The sequence below is a fragment of the Xiphophorus hellerii genome, chromosome 21 (assembly GCF_003331165.1).
Source record: "Xiphophorus hellerii strain 12219 chromosome 21, Xiphophorus_hellerii-4.1, whole genome shotgun sequence".
NCBI classification, from domain to species: Eukaryota; Metazoa; Chordata; class Actinopteri; order Cyprinodontiformes; family Poeciliidae; genus Xiphophorus; species Xiphophorus hellerii.
Window position 1 is genome coordinate 15,643,442 of NC_045692.1, and position 13,400 is coordinate 15,656,841.

The 13,400-nt window shown below is 37.8% G+C and overlaps 1 protein-coding gene across 1 annotated transcript in view; it reads right to left on the bottom strand.

The window, feature by feature from the left end:
- dipk2ab (divergent protein kinase domain 2Ab) overlaps window positions 1-12,704 on the bottom strand; it is a 36,889-nt gene extending 24,185 nt beyond the window's left edge. Inside the window, exons 1-2 of the mRNA XM_032551374.1 lie at window positions 12,193-12,704; window positions 365-1,239 (exon numbers count right to left, since the gene is read on the bottom strand). Of these exons, the coding sequence (XP_032407265.1) occupies window positions 365-1,018 (654 nt within the window). The 5' untranslated portion in view covers window positions 1,019-1,239; window positions 12,193-12,704. The remainder of the gene's footprint in view (window positions 1-364; window positions 1,240-12,192) is intronic.
- Between the last annotated feature and the right edge of the window lie 696 nt (window positions 12,705-13,400).

Sequence of the window (13,400 nt, forward strand, 5' to 3'; positions counted from 1 at the left end):
TACAACATACAAAAATATAAGCAAGGGGTGAATGAACAGAACAAGATGGAAGGCTGTGCCATTGTCATGACGTGTACCAGGCAAACCGTGTGGTAATTATTATGAAGATACTGCATAAACTAATTGTTATTTGCATACCCCCCATCACATATGTGATCAGTGGTTTAAATACTGCCTCTCTTTTATCCCTAATTACATGAGAATAACATTTCTAAGTTTTAAACCTCATTTGAGTCAAATCTCAAGTATTTAGAGCACAAATCTAAGTCAAGTCTAAAGCCTTTGTTTTACAGACCTAAAAGCAACTAGAATTACCATCATTGGTTAAAACGTACCACATTAAAAAGAAGATGAGATACAATACCTGCAGTACAAGTGGTTCTGGGTTGAATGCCAAAGTCATCAACAGCTGCATTCTCTCCGTGTCTTTCAAGTTCTTTAGCAGGAAGCTGCCCGAGTCTTTAGTTTCAGCATATCTTCGGACCACACGGTCCAACAACCTCTGTGAGGGACAATGCACCAGATCCGACCAGCCCTCCACCACGCCTGGGGTGAGCAAGCGAACATCCCCGTTGATCCGGGCAAACTCAGTCTTGTACATGGCCTGGATGAGGTCACAGCGAGGTCTGCCTGTTGCCCTCTTGCAGATTTTCTGGTCTATTTCGGCCAGCTCCTGGTTGGAGCCAAGCCGCTTGAGCACCACACGTCGCGTTCCCTCCCTGGGCTCTCCGTACTGCGCAAAGTAAACATTTTTGACATTGAAGACGTCTAGAAACCTCAGGCGACCCCAGGTCTCAAAGGAAACCTGACCGTTCATGAACTTGCGGCACCAGCTGGTGCCGAAGCAGGCGGGACACTTGTTGAGGTTAATGAATCGTCTGTCAGTCAGCTCATTCTTCTGAAAGGAGGCGAACAGGTTGTGAGTGTTCATCAACAAGATGACAGACAAACCCAGCACTAACAGCAGCTTCAGACAGCGGTACAGTCGGCCCAGTTTGAGAGGCAGGAACCGCAGCATGTTGGGAACGGGTGGGGATGGTTGGGTACCAAGGGATGGGGAAGCAGGAAGGGTATCGAGTCAAATGTCAGGGAATAAACCTTAATGATTATCTGTCATAGTGGAGTGGAAATTTCTAAAGCTGCAGGCGGGGGCACGGTTGGCACATCTGCCCACTGCCGCTCTCTGGCAGTGGTGAGTGCATCATGTTTTCTCTTCCTGGAGTCTGGGAGCCAGCAGTTCTGAAATTAAACACAGAGAGAAAAAGGAGAACTCATAACTTTGGGTAAAATAAAAGAGAACTGCATTGCATAAATCTAAAATTGTCCCTATGGTCAGAGATAACAATTTGAAAAATGGTTATTTCATCTTGCCCTAACCCAATTCCCAAAGTGTGAAACATCAAATAAAAGACAAAAAAGCACTTTCTGTGGCATAAGAAATTGTCTCAAAAATTTGAATTGCTTGGGTCATTTAGGAGATTTCATTACTTTTTGGGACAAAATGAGTTGGCCTACAGCCAATGCAATAAACCTGCCAGTGCCGTTAGAGCCCTCTCTTTCTTAAACTCCTTGAATATTCTACTGTGAGACATAAGCAAGGGGGAAGGGGAGAAAATAGTGTCAACGTTCAAATTAAGAGGAAATATACAACTCTCTTACAGTGTAAATGAAAACGTACACACTCTGAGGATGATTGCTCAGAGGAGCTCACACAAAAATCCATCACTTGTCCTCCTAAGAACGGCTAAATAACTCGCAGTCTGCTTGCCTTGACAGTTACGCTGCGCTCAGGAATCTTAGGAGGAATCTTGCTCTGCATTGTGAAGACAGTCACGCTGTGCAAAACTTAACCTTTGATCAGAGCTGCCCTGCTTCTTTTTAATCACACTTTGAAGTGGTTTCTTTGAAAAAAAAAAAAACGGCGAGTGTCACTGGAATAACGTTTGTGATCGAGGGAGAGGGGGTTTGTGAATATCCCCACTAAGCAAATCGGTGTCAGCAGAGGAGTGAAATGGTAAAAGCAATGAATGAAAGAGATTAGGCAACAGAGGGAGAATAAAAGCTCCTGATAGTATACTCCTGATGAAGACATTCTAGACTCTCCAATCAGGTTTTTAGCAAAGAGTATTCTAAGGCGCTTTAAGAAAGACAATGACTCAGGCAACGCAAATTAGCCATTCTCAATTAGAACTCATTAAGACACGCCTATTAGGACTGCTGACTTGAGAGGGCATGGCTAACGAGGAGGCGCACTAGTACCATTAGCGGGCGTGTCAACGGGCTCCTTGGATTCTCCTCTCAGATCGAAGCAGCTGAGATTTTTAAAAGGCGAGGTTTGAGCGCAGCCAGGGAGCAGCGGTTCTGAAACGCCTGCAATGTGTCAGATAAGAGCAAAAAGCATTTACTCTTGCGTCTCGTTTCTGTCTGAGAAATACCTTGATCAAATCAGGCTAACATGACTAATGTAAAAATAGAAAATATGAAAAACATGGAGGATGCACACAGTTGTGTTGCGTATTTTTTTAGAAAGGCAAAAACAGTTTTCATTTACTTCTCTGTACCATAAATAGAAAAGTTGCTTTATATCTTCTAAGAGAAAATATTTAAAACTTTCAAATTTCTTAAAGTAATTTGGGTCTGCTTCTTCAGCTGTTATTTAATAAAGCACAAAGACCATTATTTTAGACATGATAAACATTTACAAAAAATACTTTTATAAAAGTACCTTAATTTAACTGGGATTGTACAGAAACAAACATACAATGTTATTCAAAGAAAGTATCTTACCTGGAACAAAACATGAGTTAATATTTAAGCTCACTTCAACAAAAACAGAACTGGTGTGATAAATAAAAAAAAATATCCAATGCCATTCAGAAAACACAACTTTTTTTTTTTTAAAGTACAGTGCAATGAAAAAGTATTCATATCTCTTGAGACTTTTCCACATTTTGTCACCTTACAAACACTAACTTCAATTTATTTTACTGTGGTTTTATTGTTACTTTGAAGAAAATTGATAGTTAAAGATTAAAAAATAAAATCTTACAACGTGTGGATTTGTACAAGCCCCCCGTTTACTCTGCTATACCTGAATTAAAATCCAGGGTAAACCATAAAACAATATGCCTTTAAACATCACACTGTGCACTATTCAATTGATTCCTGAAAGATGGCAGTGGCAGCATCATGATTTGGGTAGGTTTTTCTTCAGCAGGAACAGGAAGTCGGTCATAGCTGATGGGAGGATGAACTTAGCTAGATACAGGGTGATTCTGGAGGGCAATCTGCTACAGGCTACAAAAAAGTTGAAATTGGGGCAGGGTGCACCTTGTAACAAGTTCAATCTCCAAACATAACCAGAGCTCCAAGGGAACTGTTAAGATCAGTGGTTCTCAACTGGTCAGATTTCGAGAGCCTCCACTTAATGACAAGTCATGACCCACATTAGTTAAGTTTTATGGAGCAAAAATATTGTCTTGTTTAATGATAAAATGGTACAACGGAATATCACAGCTTGGCAGCTCAATGATGAACCAAAACTAAATTTACACCAAGATGTAATTAAAAGACATTTATAAAAATAAAAAAAATCCCTTTTCATAAAGAGAATCAAGTCATTTTGTGCACCAGACATAAAGATGTTCGTCTACTGTGACTTACTAAGGCTGTAACCAATAATTATTTTAGTAATCAAGCATTCTATTGATTATTCTGATGACTAATCAAGTAAGGGATTAAAAAAAGAATGTTAAAAAAAACAGTGGCACATTCTGCAGATTTTTCTTTTAACCACTCTAGCTTATTTTGTAGATTTATAAAAATTCATAAAGATACAAATAAATAATTAACTTCCTTTTTAAATAGGAAAATCATTCTATTACTTAAATGCAATGATGTAGTATTTCTTTACAGAAACAAAGCGTGAATACAGTTAAAAATATATTAACATTTTAACATGTGAAAAGCTCAGCCTTTCCTGTTTGACTTATCAATAGGCTGATGTTGATTTCCTTTATTAGCAAATTAATAATTGGATATTAAAAGGTGCCTAATAGTACATTCTTTTTAAATAATTTGAATCAGCTGAAGCTAAAACTATGCTACTTGAGGAGTATGGGTCTAACATATTTACACACAAAGAAGGATCTCATCTTAAATGCAAAATGTTTATGTGTTTTGTACAGTTTTGGCTTAATTACTGCTATGAGAATGTTATTCTTACAGAAAAAAGTCATGTTTCATTCTGTATATTCTAGTTAACTATTAACCAATTACTAGATTAGTTGACAATTATTCAATAATCAATCATTTCAGCACTATGACTCAGCTTCAAAACAACTAAAAATGTTTTGAATGTTTAAGCTAACATTCTAAGCTAACATTCTAACAAGCTAACATATACATTCTTATACCAAATGTATAAGAATATAGAGTTAAAAGATCCTGAGAATGACATCATCAGTAGCAGTAGCAATGTATTTTCAGTATTAACTGAAAATACATATACCGGTACATTGAATTGAAATTAAAATGTGCAACTATTCTTAAAAAAAAAAAATCAATGAATTATTGGCCTTTTCTTAAATTATTGGCCTTTTCTAAATTAAAACATCGCCTACCTAAAAAAAGTAAACAAACTCCATGTTTGTTTTTGTTCCATATTATAGTTATGCACAACTTTGCATAACTGTAATCCTTTAAATCAGGGGTGTCGAACTCCAGTCCTCAAGGGTCGGTGTCCTGCAACTTTTAGATGTGCCTCTGCTGCACCACACCTGAATAGAATAATTAGGTCATTAAGGCTCTGGAGAACTGATCTACACAAGGAGGAGGTAATTAAGCCATTTCATTCCACTGTTTTGTACCTGTGGCACATCTAAAAACTGCAGGACAGCGGCCCTCGAGGACTGGAGTTTGACACCTGTGCTTTAAATTGTTTTAAACAGTCCGTGACCTTAAAGGGACACACTGTGGATAGGGGTATGAATACTTTTACGAAGGAATACATAGTGGAGTTGTGCCTCCATTCCTTTCAAAAACGACAACTTCAGAAGGATTCACAAGGATGTGCTTGCCTTCTGCTGCAGAGACGCGAGAGGAAGCTGATTGCTTGAGAGGAAAACTGAATATCCTGCTGCTCTAAAAGCCCAATTCAAGTGCCGTTTAGTGTTTGACACAGGCAACCGCAGCAGATGTAGCTTCAAAATCTTGGGAGCAGATATGACATTTAAGTAGGATGAACTAAAGGCTTGAATGCCACCCCACAAAACCATGAAGTTGTTTCACCTCCCTCTTCATTTGGGAGAAAGACAGAAACAGCCTGGGTGAGCGACATCAAGAGCTGAACATCACTGACTAATGAGGTGCAAAAGGTGACGAGTGATACGGGCGATTATTTGGCGTTTTACTAGAGAGGTTTTATATAATATGAACAAGATCAAATCATACAGCTGAATAAGGCAGCAAAAAATTAATTCAAGTTCTTATACAGTTTTCTCATATACATGATGTTTTGTACACTTAAATTTTTTGGAGGAGCTGGCCCAAGTGACTGGAGAGAGGGAAGTCTGGTTCTCTGAGATTACGCTGCTGCCCTCATGACCTGACCCCCGAACATGACTGACTGATTGATTTATGGATGGACTCATCAAGGAGGACACAAAAGCATCCAGAACATCTGAAGCACTGCAGGCTTTACTTGCCTCAGTTAGAAGAAACATGTTTAACAAAAATAGTGTTTGAGCGTGTGCCCAATAGCTGGAGGCAGCTGTCTGGGGTTCTATTCCCGAGCTCAGCACTTTTGATGCATCTCTTCCCGTTCTCTCTCTGCCTGTTTCCTTATAACTGTGAGTAAAAGCTGCTGTTGACACAAACGTTTAGAAAAGACTGGGCAAAAATGGCCACCATGGGTGACCCCAAGACCACTACTGACCAGAAAGAACGCAAAGTCCTATCCGGGATTTTAAAAAAAAGAAAAAGGCATCTTGATGACCCGACAGACTTAGGAAAATGTTTAGTGGATTGACTTTTTTCATAGAACTTTTCAGAAGGTGTTTGTCCTGTTACATCTGGTGTAAAAAAAAAAAAAGAAAAAAGAAAGAATGTCAAAAAAAATCATACGACAAGGTGGTGGCAGTGTGATGGTCTGCTGCTGATATTTTAACAGACTGCTTACAAAAGCAGTGACACTGATACTTTAAACAAGCCTCTCTGCTGCCTGGACATCGGTGATAAAACATACACTTTGAATCCTTAAAGATCTAAACAAGGGATCTAATTGGATACTCTAGACAAGACAGACTTAGTTTTGTTTCATTGAGTATTACTGGTATACACTAAATGACATTTTCTTTTACTTTTTATTCTTCTTAGAGTTTAATGGCACTACTGTGACAATGCTGTCAGATTACTGAAAGCATAATGTTTCTTTTCACTGGAAGATGCTGTCGGCACACAGCTAAGCCGCTGCTCCCCTGTCAAAAGCTCAACGTTCTCTTATAGTTACAGTTCTCATGAAAACATTAAAATTGGGTTTCGAGCAAATAAAAAGCCAGTACTTCATTAAAACTGTGACAAGCGAGACTTGTAAATACCGACTAGCTATAGCTTCAGACAGTAGCAGATCTGAATGAATGTTCTCTCATTTATTTAGCTGACAGTGAAAAAATGAGTAAAGTAGTGATCTGACCAAATCATCTTAGCAGTTGATAATTGTTTGAATCAACTTACGGTACCGTTGTTCTGCACATTAGTTGAAGCAACTGTAACGTCTTCTGATGTGACACATCGTTCCTCAAATTTCTGTCACAGAATGCTAACCATCCCCCCACCCGAGAACTAAAAACTTCACACTTCACACAAACATGTCTGATTGCCACCAGATTAATGAAAAGCAGCTTATGTATCAAACTTGATTAAGTGCACTAATTGTTCAAGTGATGGGTTAATTTACACAGGCCGTTCTGTTAATGAAAAAGACGTGAGGTGAGGCGATAACATCCTTAATATATTGTCAGTTGCATCTATAAATCTAGCATATGGCTCATCTGTGATTCTTTTTCCTGGCAATATTAGGCAGAGAATTTATCAACCAGGAAGTTAATAGATTAAAAAATATTTCCTGTAGCGGGCTGGTGCTGAAGTTTAAATCAAGATTAAATCATTCAGTTAATTGAAAGGATAATGTGGTGAAAGAAGACTGGGATATTTTTTCCCTCAATTAATTACTCATTGAGTGATTTTTAAAAAAATTTATTTTACACCTGCAAAACCGTTTATTTAATTTGCTCAGGGTCTACAGCTAAACGCAGCAACCTCGACATTCATTGGCACTCCTGGAAAGGATAAGGCATGCACTGAGAAATTGGCCAAGTCATGCGATTTTCAGCTCGATCAGCCTTGATGAGGTGACTAACGGATAGGAAACTCAGAACTCCAATCTTTTTCCAATCAGTGAATGCCGCATGCATGAGCTCTACCATGTGTTGACACTGTGGTAGACACTGTTTGGTTTGGATCGTGTAATTGAGCGAAGAAAAGTCAGAGTTATTCAGTTTTTGCATTAGGAACAGAGTACAACAAAGTAGCTGTTTCATCTTTTAACGTTTTCCATCTCTGTCATAAAATAGGGCTGGGCAATAAATATAAAAATATGTGTGTATACGTATGATCAATTTTAACAGAAAGTACATCTGATAGAATATTCTATAATTTCGCTGAACTCCGATCCAAAACCGCACAGCATTGTGGGGGATGTAGGCAGAGAAAAGGCTGTGACCTCTCAATTTCTCAAGGCCAGCTGAGAAAGGTGAGTGACATCAACTCAATTACTAATTGGTAAGCTAGAAACAACCTGTTGAGTGACTTGCACAACAGCAGAGTCAAGTTTCATTTATATTTTTAAAAATAAGAAAAACAATAAGAGTGGAATGAAAGGAGAAAATGCATACAGCAGCTTGAGAAGAAATTTTGGGCAAAACGGGGAAGGTCACGTCACCAGTTTGGCAGTATTTCAAATATTTCAAACAAAAAAAAACTAATCAATAGTTATAGACATTGACTGATATGAAATGGTAATATTGTGATGAAAGACATGGACTAGGAAATCTCGGCAGGTTTTGTAGATCACAGAGTTGAAGTAAGGATTATGAAGGAAATTGCACATAAAGATGATAGCAGCATTAGGGAAGGTTTAGTGGACTAGCCATTATGTTTCACATATTTCACATAACCCATATTTCCCCCCCACAAGGAATAAATACACTTCTGTTTGAAGTTGAATTTTTACAAAATTTCTGATAATTATTTAGAGGTGACTTTATTGCAACATATTTCTTTATTTTCAAGCTTTTTAAACAGGGTATACCTGTTTAGAGCTCCTTCAGCCAATAAATGATACACATTTACCCGTATGTGTGAGTTAAAGGCATACTGTGAGGCACTGAAGCACCAAGGTTACCAACTAGAGTTCTTGACAAGGGTAAAGTTCAGTTGAATCTCTAAAAAAGCCAGATGCTTTGCATTCAAGCACAGATGTTACACACTGGAATACATAGTGTTAACCTTTAAAGCTGAGTTGTCTTTTCAGTCAAACCTGACAGTGCTCACAGAAAACTTGTGTTTCTAATTAGTCACCCCCACACTATTGCTCTCCCACAGTGACACAGAGATAAAGAGAGATGGCCTAGATCAAGAGGAACACATTATTTGGAGCAAGCACCAATTCACCTTTCATCATTAAAAAAATACCAAATTTGGAACTTGGGGGTTGGGGGGGAACAAGAAAAAAAAAAAAAAAGTTTGTCAGCATGCTTTTTCTACAAAGTACTTCGGAGAGCACTTTCCAAGAAAAGAGGGCAAATCAAAAGGGTGCCTGACTCCTCATGCATTGGAGATGAGTCTTGCAAGCAGAACGTTCCAAGTTTGGCAGATGTTAAGAGCCGCAAAATGGCTCATTACTGGGACAGAAGAAAGCACAAGATAAAGCAACAGGCTCAGCGTAGGCTTAAAACAGAATGGCAAAGGTCGACACAGTGGAGGAGGACAGGGTAATCTAATATTTCGTTTTGCATTAAACTTACATTTTGACAGAATAACTGATAAGACAGAGGGAGGTTAAAATGGAAATGTTCACCCATTTTCCCCAGCTCTTTGTGTAAAACTGGTTTCAGATAATGGGAGTACAAAGGAAAAGCTGACATTTGGGGGTAAGTGGTTTCTTTCGCGGCACCTGGGGGTAAACTTCATTACAACATAATGAAGTCAAGCCACACAGCAACATGCTTGATTTATTCCACTGGAAATGCAAAAGGAGGGTGCATGTTGGAATTATGAGGACTCAGTCAAATGGAGCAAAATATGCGTCTAATTAAAATCCAGCAAAAAGGGAAACTTTGAGTTATTGCTTTTGTGACTGAATCAGAGCGGCTGTTCTTCTCTGTCTGACAGGACGCACACACAAACGCACTAATGTCTGCTCGGGAGGCTGCCAGCATCATCACAAAGCCCCAAAGCTCAGGAAAGAATCCGCTCTATAGCCCCCAGCCTCCGGTCACATTGCACTGTCCGCTTCTTGCTGTGGAAACAAACTACTGTAGCCAAGATTACTGATGGGGCAAATCGATAATGTTTTATCATAAAAAACTTTTTTTTCAGCAACAGCTGGATCGCCTCGAAACAGCGAACATGTGGGACAGTGAGACGCAAGTGAAAGGGGACGTTTTGACACAAAGAAAAACAAAGTGCTTCCAATATCTGCACAAATTACCGGCATCACTTTAACATTAGCTTATCAGTCTCATCCTTAAATCATAGAGCAGGTGGTTTTAAGAGAATATCAATATTGTGCACTCTGCAACAAAAAGATGCAGCAAATCAGAAGCACAGGCAGGTTTGGATTCCAAAGCAGATATTTGTTTTGTTTGATTTACTCAACAGCATGTTTCACAACCTACATCCCTCTGCTGGATTTTGAAGAGCCATCCATTGATTTAAGTCCATGCAGTAAGCTAGAGAAACACATCAAGTTTGGCAACGTTATTGATTAAAAACAAGCTGTTGAAAGATGCTGCAATTTGAAGTAAAAAGATGGAGGAAAACGTTTGGACAATTGACTGATTACCTGACGTTTCCAGACACGTTTGCCTGTCTGCTGTAGTTGTTGTTTTAGTTCTAAGTCGACTTCCAAGTAAAAAATAAATAAAAATAAAACTACACCGCTCCCATGGGAGCTTTTAGGCAGCGATTACAAAACAACCCACCCGCAGAGCAATCAGAAACATTCAAATCAACCACCAGCAGAAAGTCTTAAATTAATCTTTTATACAATTCTAGTAAGATATTTTTATGTGAAATAAAATCAAGGGCACAACTGTGAAAGCCCTGCAAAGGAAATTATTTTCTTACTTTTGTAGGTTTTAAATTTAAATAAAGATTTTCAAAGATGTTAAAAAGTTAAACAACTTCTATATTTTAAACTTTTCAAGCTCAATTTTATCTTAAAACTATCAGGATCTAAAAAAAAAACAAACAAACAAAAACAAAAAAACTCAAGCCATTGTTTTTTAAGCACAGGCAGGCAACTCCAGTACTTACAGTATGTCCGTAGGTTCATTAACTTTAACCCCTTCTGTCAGAATATATTAATAGTACTGTTTTTGATGGCAGGTTTTACCCAACCAATTAAAACAATTATGCTTTTAAGCCAAACCCAGTTAAATATGCACCAATGGTAATGAATGCTGTAATGAATGAAACTATAATAAGTCTCCTTCAGCACCAGAAATGTAAGACACCAGTAAAAATGTCATTCAAGACCTCTTAGGACCTATTAACGCTGAAATTTTCGATTTTTGAAAGCAATAATTTAGGCTCTTTAAAGCCCCACGGCAGCCATATATTACGGAGTGAATCTCACAATAAATGTCTTTTAGCAATTAATCTAAATTATGCTTTTTGTCTAAACTAGAAATTCATCAATAAGAGATTGGAAAGCCTTTATCTGCAAGTTAAATACTGAAAAAAATACATGTTTTCTATTCCTTAATTGTATTAACACAAAGATTTTGCACCATTTCCAGTTTATAAAACAATTATTATTATTAATTAAAAGCATGCAATTTAATGTTCCCAAAGACATTGATAAAGTTTAGGAACATATTTTCTCATGCATAAACTCAATAGGACTTGTATTGTAACCCCTTCCGTTTTATTTTGGAGTCATAAGAAGCACTCCATTAAGGAAACTGCAGCACAAATCAGCAAGTCAAACTTTAAAGAAGATTTGAGATCAGCACGAGTAAAGAAAAGCCTCATCAGTTCACCTCTGTACAATGTTATTATTGGGCAATAATCTCATGTAGGAACCTGTTGATGATGAGCAGTTATCATTTTCATTTAAAAGCTATGGTGAATTTGATCTATCCCAAAAACTGACACCATGATTGAGTGTGTTACTTTAACTACGCACTTGTTGGTACTCTGAGAACATCAAGACAAATTGCACATGATTAAATGAAGTTAGAGTGATACGTTTAGACACACTTTATTTTATTAGATAGTTAGTCAAATAATTTTTTAGAGCAGCATTAGATGGTGTTCGGTATAAATGTAGTGACAGATTTTGTACCTAAAAAAAACGGAATGAATTTGCAAATACAATTTATTATTTTTGCAAAAGATTTGCAGTGATGTAGCTTGTTTTAGGTTGTCTGAATATTGTACCAGCATCTTTTCTACCTCCTTTTCTTTCTCCCACGTTTTAATGACATTACTAAAAAAAAAATCAACTGTGTATTAAATTCTTAATGAGGCTTTATTGTAAGCTTTTTGTTCATTACAAGATAACTTTGCACAGTGTGTACAAATCTGTATTGTAAACAGTTTTGTCTAAATTAGAAAAATTATTAAAAGGGAGATTATTTGAAATAGATTAGGTAGATTTGTTGCACTGACAACAGAAAGCCTCCTTGTGACCACGAGGGGTTTTATCTTAGAAGTTAATGATCTTTCAAGTCCCAACAGTGACGCTCAAAGTATCACTGAACCGCTGAGAAACACAAAGGAGTTTTTTTCTGCGTTTAGAAATTGAGAGAATCTGGGTTTCAAGAAGCAGACTCCAGTAACTCAAGATAAGCCAGCTCACGTGTGATTCAGCGATATGAGAAAAAGAGAAGAAACAATGAAACAAACCTGACAGACTTCTCCACTCTTCTGGCTGTGAAGTAATAGTGAAATGGTCAGAGCTCACTCAGCTGGTATCATTCTTTAAAGTTGCGCCTACTTTCGAGTCGAGCGTACGGTGCTTTAAAAAAAAAAAAAAAAAAAAAAATCTTAGCCAACGCTTATCTCTTCACGGAAAAGCCGCTTCTCCAGAGCTCGACGACTCCACACGGACTTCCAGTTTTCAGCTCAGTTACACACATCTAGCTGAAGAGCTAGCCTGCTAGCTGCTGAAATAAACACTTGGCTTTGTGGGGGCTCTTAACTCTTCAATTTCCGGATCTTTTTTTCCGATTGGACGTAAAGGTCCCTCTTCACAGGGGGCAGCAGCAGACGTGTCGTGTATAAACGTTCATTTTTGTCCCCCTTTTAATAGTCCTCTTTGTGCTCACACAATTTCTTCTTTTCTCCTTCTCTCAGACAGCCGCTCACTCCTCTTCAACACACCACAATGGGTTCTGTGCCGACTCTTTTCAACACAAGCATCTTTGCGCGTTACGACGTCCGACGTCGCTTTGCGGCAGTGGTTGCTTAGCGACATTTTTAATACATGTTGTCGAGTCTGGAACGCCGCCTCCCTGTCCATAATTTCTCCCTTTTTATTATTCTCATCGTATTAAGAACTCTAAGATTAAGCGAAATGAACCCTTATTTTGGGTTTATTTATGAATATTTTACAAAGAGCTCAGGCTTCATGTGTGCAAGATGCTGTAAGGATCCATGCATGGATGTTGGATAGACTTATAAGAAACATTAAATTCAATTTTTAAAATGCTCATAAAATACAAAGTGAAATTAGAAATTGAAATTTTTTCATAGTCAGGTATCAAATTGTATGATTATCATACAATTATATATGAGGCGCTCTTTGTTCATTCATATTCGCCACAAATATGATTGTGGTGTTAAAGAGTTTAAACTCTTAAACTGCAAAATATTAATGGATTTAGACAAGGATGAAGAAAAAAAAATTATAACAGTTATTGCATTTGGAGCCAAATCGAAAGTACTCACCCCCATGTGTATGGGCAGTGACGTCACTGGAGCACATATTTGCACAAATGCAGGTGTAGTGGGTGGATATAAGTAGGTTATGTTTTGTTTCTCTTTCTTTTTTTTTATCTATTAATAATTCCAGGTTGTATTTCCCACAATCACTAAGAACGAAATGAATAGTA